Genomic DNA, 14,944 nt, shown 5'->3' with positions numbered 1-14,944 from the left:
GCAGTCAGAATTGTGTGACGAATGGAATGAAGCATCTTCAGAGTCAAGTTATAATAGCAATGGTGTATATTTACAAAACAGCTTCGAAATAATGCTAATGTAACAGCGCAACATTTTAATAAGGAAAATTACTGCAAAGGGTAGCGTTGTAATCGTGATGTAAAAATATACCATAACAATGCTGCACAGAATTGCAATGGCACTAAATAGTTTTGTGATAACAGTTTAAAAAAATATGAAGTTGCAATAATGTAAGATTGGAATACCGTTAGGCAATAAATGCAGCATTGCAATAATGCAGCAACGTATATTTAATGGTTTCCAATTATGCTCCAGTGCAGTGCTCTCAGGGGCAAGCAGAGATGATAATCAAAGAGGGGATAATAGCAGAGAAGAGGGGGGGGCAGACGAAAGGGAGGAGGATAAGGTAGAGATCATAAGACAGGAAATGGGCAGGTAATAAAAAAAAAATGAGCTGATGGGGAAAAGCCAAAATGAGAGAGACAGTGAGATGGAGAATGGGAAGCGTGGTATACTCGAAATTCAATTAAGCGAGGACAACTGTGAGAGAGACAAAGAAGGGAGAATGAAGAGGTTGGGAAATGTATTCGGTCACATGGAAAGAGAGACATGACGCAGTGGGTGGAAAGTATGTAAACAGAAGGATTGAGATGGGAAAAATTAGAGGGAATACTAAACCGAGAGAAAGGGGGAATTAAGATAGGGCCAGGAAGAAAGAGGGAATTAACAAAGAGAAGGTATAGGATGAGAGCAGGGCAGGGAAAATACATTATTTATGAACAGTAATTCTCACTGATAACTGTCAAATGAGATCACATGGCGACTGCACAAACCCCCAGCCCCCCGGGCTCACCGTGACGCACATCCACACATGGGCTGTGACGCACCCACTAGTGAGCCAAGGGGCACACAGTATGGAGCATGCACGCGCACACATATAGGCGCTCAAAGAGACACGTAATTGCACAGAGGCTGTGGGACCAGCGGAATAGGACACACATTTTGACGAGCTTTTAGAATGTTTTTCATTGCAGTTGTTCACCTAGCTCAACAAATAACAAATGTGCAATTGATATGCACCATAATCAGCCACAATCTATCTTTTGCCGAAAGCCTCCCCAAGCCGTTGCCATCACTCACAATCTCACGATGGGACAATCCATATAGCTCATGCACACCAGCAGATTTCATTGCTCCATCTCCACGTTTGGACGGACTCGTGGTCAGGTGCCCTCCTCCGGCTGCCACTTCGTCATGAATCTCAACCACCAGCCACCATCTCATACAGCAATGTGTCCTGCCCAAACTAACTTAAGTCAAAATGATGTATCTAACATATTCGTATTCTCTGTCTGCCTCTCAGTCTAACTCCAAGCAAGCACCTTATAATGCTGCCATACACTTTTAAGCTGTCCCTTTGACAATGTCTATGTTTTTATTACATACACTATCCATACACATTTACAGACATGATTAAATTTACATATGAAATTATTTCAACTAAAACGTGTCCTTTATACATACTTTAATGTTAGTCACATTCTTAATGTCTGCTCTACTCTGTCTGGGCAACGGTCATTGACAAGATACCCAACAATGCACCACGGTTGGCTACGTACGGTGAGAAAGAACTTCAACATGCATACACTTCTGTAGCAATGTATTGCACAATATTTATTTACAAACATAGTCTAAAAATTAGGGCTGTAACTATGCATTCATGCATGCGTGACAATCAATTCTTCATCCCAAACCAAACAGCTTGCCAAAGATAAAATCATTCATTCACGCAAATAATATGCAAATGATATGGTATTATTATGGTAATTTATGAATGACACATAATTGGGAGAGGTGAAATGTGACAGAGCAAGATAAAATGGGCCAACATATAAATGTGAATAAAAGAAAAAAAACTGTCGAAACGGAAGTGCAAAATAAAATACAATTTGAGAAAGACGGTCTAAAATGCGTGGCAGTGCACAAAACCGTAAAAAAGACAAACAATTGAGAACTACAAGATTTGAATGAGAAATTACAAAAAAACAGACCTCTATGTCAAGAGAATTCTGAAGGCCGAAGTGCAGTGAGAATTTGTATTCGTTCATAGCATTTTATTGCCACCAAATCCAAGCAGGAATTGGTCAATTTTGCATCATTCATTTACATTAACAGTATCTTGACTTAAAGCTTTCGTGACTGCAGGAATACATATTCTATGGGTTTTTCGGTGAAGCAATGTAGATAGAAAAATAATAAAAATATCACGACATTTCGATCACAACACAAGCAATCACCTGAATACGATTGCTTGTGTTGCGATCGAAACGTCGTGATATTTTTTTATTTGTTTTCTATCTACGTGGCTTTACCGAAAGACCCATAGAATATTAACAGCATCATTTAAAAAATCTACAAATTCACAATCATTGACTATAATGCAAAACCTCTGATTCAAGTATTGAATCGCCACACATGAATGATTAGATGCATTGAATCACGAGGGAATTGAATCGTTACGACCCTACTTAAGAATACCTGGGCATTGTTGGCATCTTAACTTTAGCTCAGACAGTTGGGAATATCAATTAGCTGGCACACATTGTATGTATTAAACTGATCACATTTACACCATGTGAATTATAATTATAAAGTCTTTATTCAAGTGGAGGGAGGCAACTGTGTATAATTAACTGCAAAGAGTAATTTACGGTCACATGACAGTGAGTACTCATAAAAAAAACTGAAGAGGTAGTGTTGACGACAGGCATGGTCATTTTCACGCTTAGCTTTTAAGGGAAATTACATACTGTAGCATTTGCATTGAGGCAATGGGTTAGCAAGTTGGGAAATTATGCTTATATACTCACGATGCAGATAGGTTAAGGTCGTTATGGTTTAATTATAGAGCAAGATCCGATTTTACACTGCATGCCAATCTGCCAACACAGTCTCCACCACAACCGCACCTGTGGAAGTGCAGGTCCCCGGGGCATCGGGGACTGGCAGTTGACCAACGTGGAGCACCGACTTTCACCAAAATGCGCGGCCGCCTCGGCAACATTCATCTGCGCTGCAGCTGTAATTTAAATAAACATAATACATTTTTTATTAAATCACAACATAGCGAGGATTTTTTTACGATTATGCATACATCATCCCCCTTTTATGATATGCCACTGAAGACAATGATGGTAATGATAATTTTGGTTGACTCTTTCCTTTTATTCAAAGATGTAAATGCCTTCACAGCTGGAAGGTGAACAGCCAGGGGAAATTATGTCGACAAAAATAAAGATGCTCTGTCAACTAATGGGATTATTTAAATCCTGCATACCGCCACTTGTAAGACTATTTACAAGCTTCTATGCAAAGAGACATAAAAACAACCATTATAATTTACAGCCTTTTGTAAATCCGCTGCTGGATGAAGGCACTCCAATGCCATGTCAGTAATTTGGGTTATTTGACCATATTAGACCATGTAAGCTGCATAGCTGGGAATCAAACTTGGTCACTGGGCTCACATTGCAGTACTCTACAGGGAATAAAACACAAAGTCCTTTATTGTGGTAAAGACAATTTCAAAGTAAAACAAACTTACTTTGTGGCAGCCAATAATTATGCACATTTAATTGGTGGGAACAATGCAGCTATTTCCAACGAGCATCTCCTGTGAGTCACAGCAGGAGATCAGCAGTGCCAATTTGGCCCATTTCATAGCAACACAATTAGATTAAATCTTGACTGAAAGCTTTCGTGACTGCAGGAATTCATTCTATTTGGGTCTTTCGGTAAAGTCACGTAGATAGAAAAATTGCAGTTCACCTGCTGTATTTTTTCACCTGAAGGCAATTGCTCGTGTTGCGATCGAAACCTCGTGATTTTTTTATTATGTTTCTATCGACGTGACTTTACCGAAAGACCCAAAGAGTACAATTATATTAGTCATACAATAACTTTGCACCAAAATTTCTTTGTTTTTTTAAAGCAATTTTACCGATTAGTGGCATTAAACCAAGAGAGAAGTGCAGAGCGGAAATACGCCACCGCTGGCTCGCAGAGTCACAGCGTCGTGCGACACCGCAGATCAAGTCTGGCCAAGGCTTACAAAAATAATATGTGGATCTGGTTCAATACACGCCTCCAGACTGGCACTGCTCTTCCATGGCAGCTTGACAGCTAAGGTTTCACGGAAAATGTTACGTCTGTTCCCACATCCACCACAAGAATGTGAATAGGGACAAATGCAGGTTACACATGTATTATAGTTACGCACGAGTTGATTAATTACACACTGTTATTTGGACATGTTAATACCACAACAATTTGCACGTAAATGTTTAAGGTAGATGAGTGCAAAAAAACCTTATTTAAATATTTATCATTCATATTGCGGGGTCTAAGGAAAAATACTGAAAATGTTCAATCCTAGATTTGCTAAATAAACATACAAAACTATTATCAAAAGTTCTAAATAATTAAAACCCTCTTATAAATTTGAGCCTGCAATTTAGATGTATATATAGTCTTTTTTCCCCTGCATCCAGATGTTTCCAGTTTCAATATATTTGTAACTGGATGATTATGCGCTGTGAACACGTCAAACAAGCACACAATCTAATAAAAACGTGGACGTAAATCTCCTGCCAGCATGAAATCACATTAAGGGCCACATTGTGCCTCTCAAATGCATAGTCAGGTTGAGAGCATTACCCTGCAACTGCTAAATTGCCAGAATGTACTTTCACAAATGTTCACCAGGGAAACATGCTCATGTGGAGAGGTGGGGGTGCCTTTCTAGGCTACATGCTGACCAATGCAATACTTTGCATATGAAAAATCTAGAAGTATTCATATCAGCACTCTGTACCATCACAGGACACGCATGAAAGAAAGCAAAACAGCTTCATAGGGCCCCTCTCGTTCTGAAACAAATAATACATATATTTTTGTCTTGAAACTAAATTATCCAATGCCAAATTACAATAATCTATTTAATAAGGAGAGTTTCACCGAGTCTCGCGACTCTTTTCTCATCAGATTTCAGCATCGGCACATTTGGCCAATTCCAAAAATGAGTGTTTGGAATGTTGGAGGAAACCGGAGAAACAGGATAAAACCCACACAGTTCCTGAGGGTAAAGATGAACACTGCTGTCTCTTGCCACCTGGCAACCCCCAAACATACAACACTTAGAGTGCCAGGGTGTTCACCCATCTCTGTTTTGCGTCAGAGATCTAATACGATTAGGCATATTTACGGTTATTTTCTACAAGAGAAATTCACAATTGTACGCAAACTTCAATCATTTAAAAATAAATTCTACTTACGAATCCAATTCAACCCATAATTAAATTTTATATCTACGAATGAAATTTTGAGCTGCTCAGTTATAAATCAAACAATCTATTGAAAATGCTCCATAATAACTGTCCTTGAACTGTCACTATTAATAAAACACATTTTATGTTGGCAGCCACAGAAAATCTAAACAAACGACAGATTGTACAAACCTTCAACAAAGTCCTTCTATGTTATATTTAAACTGCAATGATCCAAAATGAGCATCATTTAAATGTTTTATTTCGGTTCAATAATCTTCGATCTTACCAAGTAAGCCCAGATACAAACCCTGGTGTATTTGAAAGATACAGGGGGCATATATAAAATGTTAAAAAAGGAAATGTCTTCGTAAAAATAAGCCAATATATTTTCATGGATAGAACTGATATTTACACAAGCAAATGAAAGCCAATGTCTATACCTTAAATAAGCCACGCTAATATCAGGCAAATACTGCAGTGCTTTTTCCAAGGCCCAGTAATAAGCACAATATTTTACCGCAATTCAACATGAACAGTTTTGAATAACCCAGGGATTTATAAAAAAACATATTTCAACGAAATCTTTTTTTATAAATCCCTTGCCTCCTGCAGAGCATGGATGAGTGAAATTCCACTTGTGCTCCTTTTACCTTAATTTATTCATGCGACTTTCACAAACGGCCTCAAGCGTGGACTTACCGGAGGTGGCGTGTGTGGCGCTCCCTCCGCCCTCACCGGCGCTCTCAGCTCTCCGCAGCACGGACACGCCTGCGCGTGACGGGTGCCAACAACTTCCCTGCTCTGCATCGGCGCTGTGCATTCGCCGCACGCCCAGCCCCCCCACCTTCCCCGGTGGAGCGCTGCGCTCACCGCTCTTCTCTCCCTTGCCGTTCCTGAGAAAACATGTGCTCATTACTTACCAGCCGTGCGATAACAAGCAGACAACCGTAACAAGCATTGGCACAAACATTTCTCATTACTTTAAAAGTCTTGGGACCAAAAAAAACACTTTACCAAGTGTGGTATAATAAGCAGCCATTTTCGTGTCATCACAAGGAAAGCATGAAACAATTGCAATCTCTGGAATATCAAGCAGTGGTTATCTTACCAGTCCTGGAACAACGACTCATATACAAACTCGTAGACATATCAAGATTTAACACATTGTTATTCCATTGCAAGAAAGATCAACTCTCAGTGTTAGTGGTACCCTTTTCAAGTGGCCAAGACAAGACATGCAAAATGCATGGGAAAGTGTCAACTGAGTGGAGTGATGTGGCGGTCAAATACATGGGGGGGTGGGGGAGGATGGGATGCATCTCACCCGTTGGGCTTGCTGGGCTCACTCTGCATGGGCGACTTAAGGCAGAGCACAGATACACACGTACACAAAGACAAACACATGCATAATCATGCATAATCATGCTGAGAGTGATAAAGATCCAAAAACTGTAAGAGAATGGCAAATATCATGATTACCACCCTAACACAACTGGATTAAGATGTTCATCAAGTGCTTTCTATTCTCTAAAGAACCAGTCACGAAAGCTTCAAATCAAGATTGCCTTTCTATTATTCTGCATTGTTTATTTATGGATCTTGAATCCAAATTGCATAGATATCTCAAATAAAAGTTATGCATATATTTCATTTGCACGTAATGTGACACCGTAGCCATTCTACATGGTTCTCTTTTGGTAATATGTGGATGATTGTTACATCTCGGTCATTTTTATTATGCAGTACTTGATGTGTAACATAGCACAATATACAAGCATGCAAGAACTACATGTTAGACGTAGATTGGGCAAGGTGTATGAAATCTGCCATGGACATGGTGGCGATGAATGAATAAAATGCACATTAAACCTGGTTGAAGATGCGCTCCCTAGCGAGCCGATATTCTTCTTCGCGCTCCTCCAGCGATTTGGAGCGTCGGTCCAGTGCCATGGCTGGACCGTGAGACTAAACGCACGAGTGAAAAGTCAGAGGTTACATACACAGGGCCCAACAATCACGAATGGGGATCTCAACATTTTGAGTCTCACCTTTGTGGGGCACGTGTGCTATGACCTACATCGAGTGCAAATTTAAGAGTAGAATAATAAAGTGGGTTTAGTCTGTTAAACGTTTCATTAGTGGCTGATCTGTAGGCAGCATCACAGAAGTCAAAAAGTGGTAGAATGATAGCTTCAACAAATTTGCAGGTACAATTGAATGGGAAAACAATGTTTATTTATTTATAAAAACACAATTTTTGATGTGATTTTCTTTAAACAATATGGGGTAATAGTTTATTTGTGACTTAAGTACCAACGTCTACTAGCAGGAATGGAAACCAAATGACTGCGAACTTAGCGTGGGGTTCACTTAAGACCACACAGATCTACAAAGTCACAAACACCGGCAACTTTTTGAGTATCTACATTCACCTCCACCTTCCTTTTATAACATCCAGTCAATCGCACGCACCATATTGTCACAATCTCAGAGAAATGTATTCAAATTAAGCTGGGTGCCGAGGGCTTGGAGAGACTCGGGGGCTCACCTGCTGCGAGCTGGCTGGCGGGCTCTCGCGCTTGAGGATGAGCTTGCGAGGGGTGGGGCTGCTCTCCTCCACTGCAAAGTGCTCTTTGAATCGCTGTAGGGGACTGTGACACGCAGTCACCAACGAGAGACATGTTCCCGTCTTTGTGTTAACTCGGAACAGACCATTCATTCGAGCACCGATGGCAAATGTCTGCTATAGCGGCCACAGCGCGCAAATTGTGGGGTTGTGTGAATAATAATACAGTTGTGTTAAGATGTTGAAACACCAAAGATACCGTTTGCAAGGAATCAAGTCTACATTAACCACACGTACTTGTGGTGAACATGCAACCAAAACCTGCTCTGATAAAATATGCATTGTCTTTGAAACTGATCCTCCACCAGATATATAATGGCATAAGCCTATATTACACATCTGATTCGTGCATGCGTTACGTGCAATTGAAAGTCCAAAACTGCGTTGCAAGCCCACGACATACACACATAAATAGCCAAAACATGGCATTTCCAATCGCTTTCCCAGTTTCATGTCATTTGCCGGCTGTAGGTTTTTATCCGGAGGTGGGATTGTTATCACCATTCCCAGTGTTAAGATATTTTCACCATACTGATGTCACCTGCTTCACCAGTAGGAACTATTATATATGCCAACTGAAAATGTTTCATCAAGAAACCTTTACAAAAAGCAATTCTCATCATGACTCATAGTGTGAATTGCAGTCTTCAACCATAATCCAATCTCTGGCCTCTATTTATGTGATATGAAAAAAAACCATTGGCATGGTGTTTTTGACGAATGTGTCGAGCGTAATGCTTCATCCGTGCAAGATTTAGGCCGAGTCAACTTACATCAAATAAACGACCTAAGAGATATGAATTGCCGTTGTTGTACAATGTAATTTAAGTATATACCTGCACATTTGTAAAAATGTATCGTAAAGGTTTACATTTTTAGTTACCTAGCCCATTAATCAATCAGTGAACTGGAGTACCACACATTGCATGGAAAGCTGGACGGTCAACCAATAATAATCTCGGCTTTCATTTTGCATATGTTAAGTAGTGTTCTTCATTGAATTAATAAGTCAAGTGAAACCCAGTCATCACTTGAAAGGGCATCGACACGAAACGCTGGCCAATGGTGAGGCCCTAAAGGTGCAAAGGTAAGGAACTCTAGAGCCTTGCTGTGGAAGCCAAACCAGCAGTGGTTTTGTGGCCTTCAACTTATTTTACGCCATACGTATCCAACCGTGCTAATAGGAGGTGTGAGACTTAATGTTATGCACAGCCTGGGCCCAAGTTAGCTGATATAGATTACCCCACTGGACATTACCTAGACCAGTATAAATGAGATGCTAATTTTAAAACTACATTTATGAGTGTGCAACGTGGTTCCAGATATCAAGGTTATGAAGCAGCCACTGTGCATTCTGGTGGAGAATGCCAGTGCAAGCCATGTCCCATCAGTTTGTTAAAGTGATTTAAACCATCCACTAAATCCTCGACTGCTGACGTCTTCTATGTATTATCTGGACGAAATCTCTAGCAATGGATCCATACCGTTTAAAGCACAAGGTGCAATATATATAGCGCTTTGACAATGAACATTGGATATACATTTTACTTAGAAATCTTACCTAGAAACATCATTTTTTGTCTGTCCGTCTGTCTGTCTCTGTGTTTATGTGCAGGGAACTTGCGAAGGATTTGGCTCGCGTAAAAAAAAAGTAGCCGGGTACCACGCCGTAAACTCCGTGGTGACCTAGCGCTATTCCATTTTCCCATCCGTCAACTTGCAAGTAGTTGCATTAACAAATGAGTGAAATGCATCATTATTTATTTATTTCCTCGCGCCGCTAACTGCTGCAATCATAGCAGCTACCACCACAGAATACACTGCTGTAATCATAGCAGGTACCACCACAGTCAGTATGCACTGCCATAATCATAGCAGGTACCACCACAGGCAGTATGCACTGCTGTTATCATGCCAGGTACGACCACAGTCACTATGCACTGCTGTAATGATAGCTGGTACCACCAGTCGTTATGCTCTGCTGGAGTCAAAGTAGATACTGCTATGGAGTTGGTAGATACTGCTATATACAGTTAGTAGATACTAAAACAGTCAGAATATACCACTAGTCAGTAAATACTGCTACAGTCAGTACATACTACTATACAGTCAGTAGATACTAGTACGGTTAGTAGCTACTACTACTGGCTCAGGAGATACTACTGTACAGTCAGTAGATACAACTATAAAGTCAATAGATACTCCTTACTCTGTTGAATGTAGGGTGTGGACGTATATATACCTACATGGGGGTAAATATTTTTCTGAGGGGGGCGTCGACAATTTTCGAAAACCTTTTACATCAACTATTTACCCTCCACTTTCTATAACTTTTGGGAATTCTGCAAGCCTCTTATAATTTGGCTCGTGGATAAATGGACAAACGGCCCACCGGGCTTTCACAGTAGTTTTGAAATATATTTTTTTGCCCGGGCAATGCCAGGTACTTCCGCTAGTGTTATATAAATGTTTAATGTAACATATTTATTACATTAACATGGAATTTTATTGCAGAAAAGTTAAACTACTTTGGACAGTCAAAACGGAACTATATTTCAGGCTTTACTATGCCCACTCACAGCAACTTCATTGATTGATGTGCTACTGAGTTGGAGGTCTTTGAAGGAACTGGTTCTTTTATACCTATCGTTATCTTAATATACATGTAATTATGTAAGATGCCCATTTGCTTTAAGGAATTTTCTCCTTCCACATCTGTTCATATTTTGTATTATTTATTCACACACGAGTATTTTATACTACGTATTTTTGTTTCCCTTTGTGATCCAAATACAACGATATGCAGTGACCAAAAATGTCATCTGTATAGAAAATATACAAAGTAACACTTTAATGCGCTGTTACATTGTATGCAATATTCAAAGTCGGTATTAAATTCAAATATACCTACCACACTTTCTAAGATCCATAAATAAAATTGTAATGTATATTATTCACAGTAAATACCAAAGTGTTTGGCGGAGAGCTGATCATTTAATCTGCATGTGCCAGGGAATGCAACGAGCCACCAGTCTCATGCACCATCTGCCTCTAGCACACTCTGTGCAGTCCATATGACTCATGCACTGTGGAGAGCTTGCTCAGAAAAATGTTGCCAAATCCCAATCAAACGCTAGTCCTTCACGTCAGAGCTAAAAGTGTCTAGTTGACTTTGAACACCTGCACAAGTGTGTAGGTGTAGGGGTGCAGTGATAAGCACATTGTGCTCTGAACCCAGTTACAAGGGTTCAATTTAGGGGGGGTCTAAAGATGCCGATTCATTGACAAATATTGAGTTGTAAACTTCATGATACCTGCATAGAAATGCATGTGATAATGTGTTTTCCAATTTATTCCATTTTATGCTGTTATTTAAGCTAATAGGGTGAAATAAAAGCTACACAACAAGAAGACAAATACGAAATTACATGAAGGATAGTGAATATTAGACAATTTATCAAATCACCATCTATATCAATTCCCAGAGCAATGGAAATAGGTCTTGGGCCTCACCTCGGCCAACTGGGGCTAAATGAATACCTGATACAATGTGTAAACAAACACTGGGGGAGATAAACAATCTAGGTATGGTACTGGCCGCACCACCCTCTCGTATGCTATTCCAGCCTTATTATGTGCTCAGGGATATAATTTATTCCTATGATTGAAAACGAAAAAAAGAGACCTTGTGTGTATATTTTTACGGGGAAATTGTGACCAGTTTCTAAAAGGTAACAACTCGGAATATAATTACAGATGATACACTGCAGTGGCTCTTAATATATAAACTTGGTTTGATAATCTCTACATCAATTCTGTGTAAAATTAGCACACCGGCCAATGTATGGCCAGGCATACAAAGGCCCACTAACCCCTTTGGAGTGACGCACCAATTTAAACACGTTTCATAATAGCACTCACTCCAACTGTCAATTTAAGACAAAATAAGATTTTATCTTTGTTAAACTTTAATTAAATCAGTTATGCGCATATTTAGTTTAAATCGAATTACAAGTGCAAAAGAGTGTTTGAGTGTGTGTGTGTGTACATGCAAAGTACGTGAGTGCATATTGGTGTGCGCGTCCACATACATACTAATCTGTCATTTGTGAAATATTGCACTGCTACCAATTTAATGTTTGGGCAACTTTCAACTAAGGTGGCTATTACTTCATATAAAACTGACAACTTTTAAAATGTAATTTCGTAAGTTGCTAATTCCTTTTTTGATTCTTTGACAACCAGTATTGGTGTCCTAACATAACCCTTGACAGCATTATGCAAGAGACTTGGGGATCTGAAGCAGCCTGCCTTCTATCAGGGAAGTGCCATTCTGTAGCTGATAATATGGACGAGTATGAAAATAGTAACGTGAAACATGGGCGAGTGGCAGACTGGGGGGGGGCTGATGCCCGAGTTGTTTTACACAGCCTTCAAAAATTAAAGACTCTGGCTTCAAATCCTGGGTGAGAGAGGCAGAAATAATCTTGACACTAAAGATTCAGGGCTCCCATGTGCTGCGAGTTACACGGTCTACCTCTGGATACCAATTATCCCCAAGTTTATGTTTGCACCTGATCAATACACAGCTCTGTAACCAGAGGTAAACAGAGAAATCACTCTAGGGTGGTACGAGCATCATTAACTGTCAGTGGAATGACCTGTGGTAGGTATTGCAGCGCAGGAGGCTCGATTATTGGACAATACAACCATGAAAAAACTTACGTGTAACAGACCAGTGGCCACAGGATTGAAAAACTAGCAAATTAAAGAATGACCTTGTGCTGGTAAGAGATGGCATTATTTGTGAACATATGTTCAATAAAACACTTGCTCGAATGCTTTATCATTGCTGCATGGGTAAAAGTGGTGACAGGTTGAGTTGGAATCTGGCTTGTTCACAGGATGCAGTTTGTCTTAATATAAGAGGAAGATCTGCAATTAGCCTGGGTGTGAGTTTAATCTCTCAATGCAGGGCATCCCATGTTGTAGTTTGCATTTATTTTGCTCCGATGTTCAATGTTTCAATGTTGAATGTGCCGTGTGTGCTTACAAGATGACATGTTCGTTTAAGGTCACTTGATAAATTAAATAGGAAACTACAGAAACATGATACTGCAACCAGTTAAGAGATTCACATGGTGGGAGGCAATCAGCATGGGTGCGTGAACACCATATAACCATACAGATGTAGCATCAGATGTAGTGCAGCGATAAGAAAGTCGCTACTAAGTGTCCCATCAACGTGAAAAGGGGCACAGTGCTAAGCAGCTGTACATCAATGATTGGAACAATCAACATCAAACTGTATATATATTATGGTATAAGTAGAGATTATCAAAATATAAGTAGTAAATGTATAAATGACAGGTGTATGATCTGTGTGAATGAATGTGTGGATATTTGAGTGTCCGGGAACAGCAGGTGTATGGCATGCAGCCGAGTGTTGTTTGTGAATTATGTTCATTATTCACTACCTGAAGAGTGTGCAAAAATACCCAACTATTGTGTGTACATGCATGCGTGTACTGTAAGAGGAGAATGTGCTCGTACATGCGAGTATTCGCAGTCTTGTGAAGCATCAAAGTGGTGCCCTTGGGTCCAAGAACCGCATGCTCCAAGCCAAAGTGTGTGGCTACACGGTGCGCCAACAGCCGGTGATACGATGTCATTGGGGACAGCGAGTGTATATTCGCACTGCACGCATTCAACACACAACAGCAGCAACATGAATTGATATGCGAGTTCGCCGGTTAAACTGCAGCCATCCCTTATGAGGTTTTATTTTAGTAATTGATAGGTAGAGATGCTGACAGTTGGGGCATCATTACAGCATGGTTCCCAATGACTAGAAAGCAAAATGCGCTTCATTGAATCAATTTGGTATTTGCAAGTGTCATATTTCTGTGCAAATATATTCAATTGAAATCCATATTCAGTTGGTAACCAGTTCAAGTGTTTGACAAGGGCAAGGACAAAATCTAAGATGCTAATTATGGAAGACGTGTTGATATGTAAAGCTGATATAACACAAAACAAACATGGCAGAAATTAATACAAACGCAAACGCATGGATATTCAAAAGATAGGCCCGAAAAACAAAACTCACAAATTCAGCCATATATGAACCTACGCATGTGGCAATGACACAATTGATAAAAATGTGTAGACCAAAATAACTGTGACTTGGCCCGCAATTCGGCCTAAATTGTGATCACGCTGACACGCTCACCTCCGTAACAAGCAATCACACATCGTTTAGGCGTTCCAGTAGTCTATTACTCCTCGTTGTGAAAACCCATTCCATTACGCTGTCAGCGAGTCGGGGCCAGTTTAGTAAAACGCATTACAGGCACATTCAACAGGCCAGCACACGAAACCTCTAAGATGACCAATGGACAGTGAATTTGTATCACAGCACAAACATATATTTAATTTAAAAAACGAAGTAACGAAAGGGAAACAATAACTCACTTGCTGTCTTTTATGAACTCCAAAATATCTTGCTCCATCTTCAGCAGAAACATTCTGTCTCTACAGAGCATCATCATGGGGCAACAATGGGTTACATGAGGAATCTTGAAACCAATACGTGCCTTTTGTGACAACCTAACAAAGGCTGCCATTGGTGCAGCGCGATACCACAGGAACTCAATGACAAAGAGACTCACGGGCATTGGGATAAAGTGATGTGCAACAAATTGACACTCACAGGGGCACCAACACAATAACAGAAGGGCAAAGGTTAGCCACATGTGGTAATTACTGTTACTCATACACAGAAGCAAATATGCTGCAACCTGTCTTATAGACTGTTAGAGCAAGCTATGTGAGCATATATTCAGAATAACATAACAAGGGATTAGTGTGGCCAGTACCACTTAAAGCTGATGGTCCAGGCTATTTTTTTCTACGTGCATATGCAGGAGTCAACCCGAGGTTGCACATATCATTGTACAGTACACTAATC

The 14,944-nt window shown here is 40.1% G+C and overlaps 1 protein-coding gene across 3 annotated transcripts in view; it reads right to left on the bottom strand.

The window, feature by feature from the left end:
* LOC133346168 (R3H domain-containing protein 2-like) overlaps positions 1–14,944 on the bottom strand; it is a 56,429-nt gene that overhangs the window by 29,352 nt on the left and 12,133 nt on the right. For 2 of the 3 annotated variants that reach the window (XM_061557632.1, XM_061557631.1), the window contains exons 8-14: positions 14,449–14,508; positions 13,528–13,671; positions 7,897–7,999; positions 7,218–7,313; positions 6,673–6,707; positions 6,048–6,241; positions 2,991–3,100 (exon numbers count right to left, since the gene is read on the bottom strand). In XM_061557632.1, coding sequence (XP_061413616.1) covers positions 2,991–3,100; positions 6,048–6,241; positions 6,673–6,707; positions 7,218–7,313; positions 7,897–7,999; positions 13,528–13,671; positions 14,449–14,508 — 742 coding nt within the window. The remainder of the gene's footprint in view (positions 1–2,990; positions 3,101–6,047; positions 6,242–6,672; positions 6,708–7,217; positions 7,314–7,896; positions 8,000–13,527; positions 13,672–14,448; positions 14,509–14,944) is intronic. The other variant, XM_061557633.1, reaches the window with a different exon arrangement.

The sequence above is a fragment of the Lethenteron reissneri genome, chromosome 23 (assembly GCF_015708825.2).
Source record: "Lethenteron reissneri isolate LAM-NWPU_2019-01 chromosome 23, ASM1570882v1, whole genome shotgun sequence".
NCBI classification, from domain to species: Eukaryota; Metazoa; Chordata; class Hyperoartia; order Petromyzontiformes; family Petromyzontidae; genus Lethenteron; species Lethenteron reissneri.
Note: the sequence above shows the minus strand (reverse complement) of the source record. Positions and strands in the feature narration are given on the sequence as shown.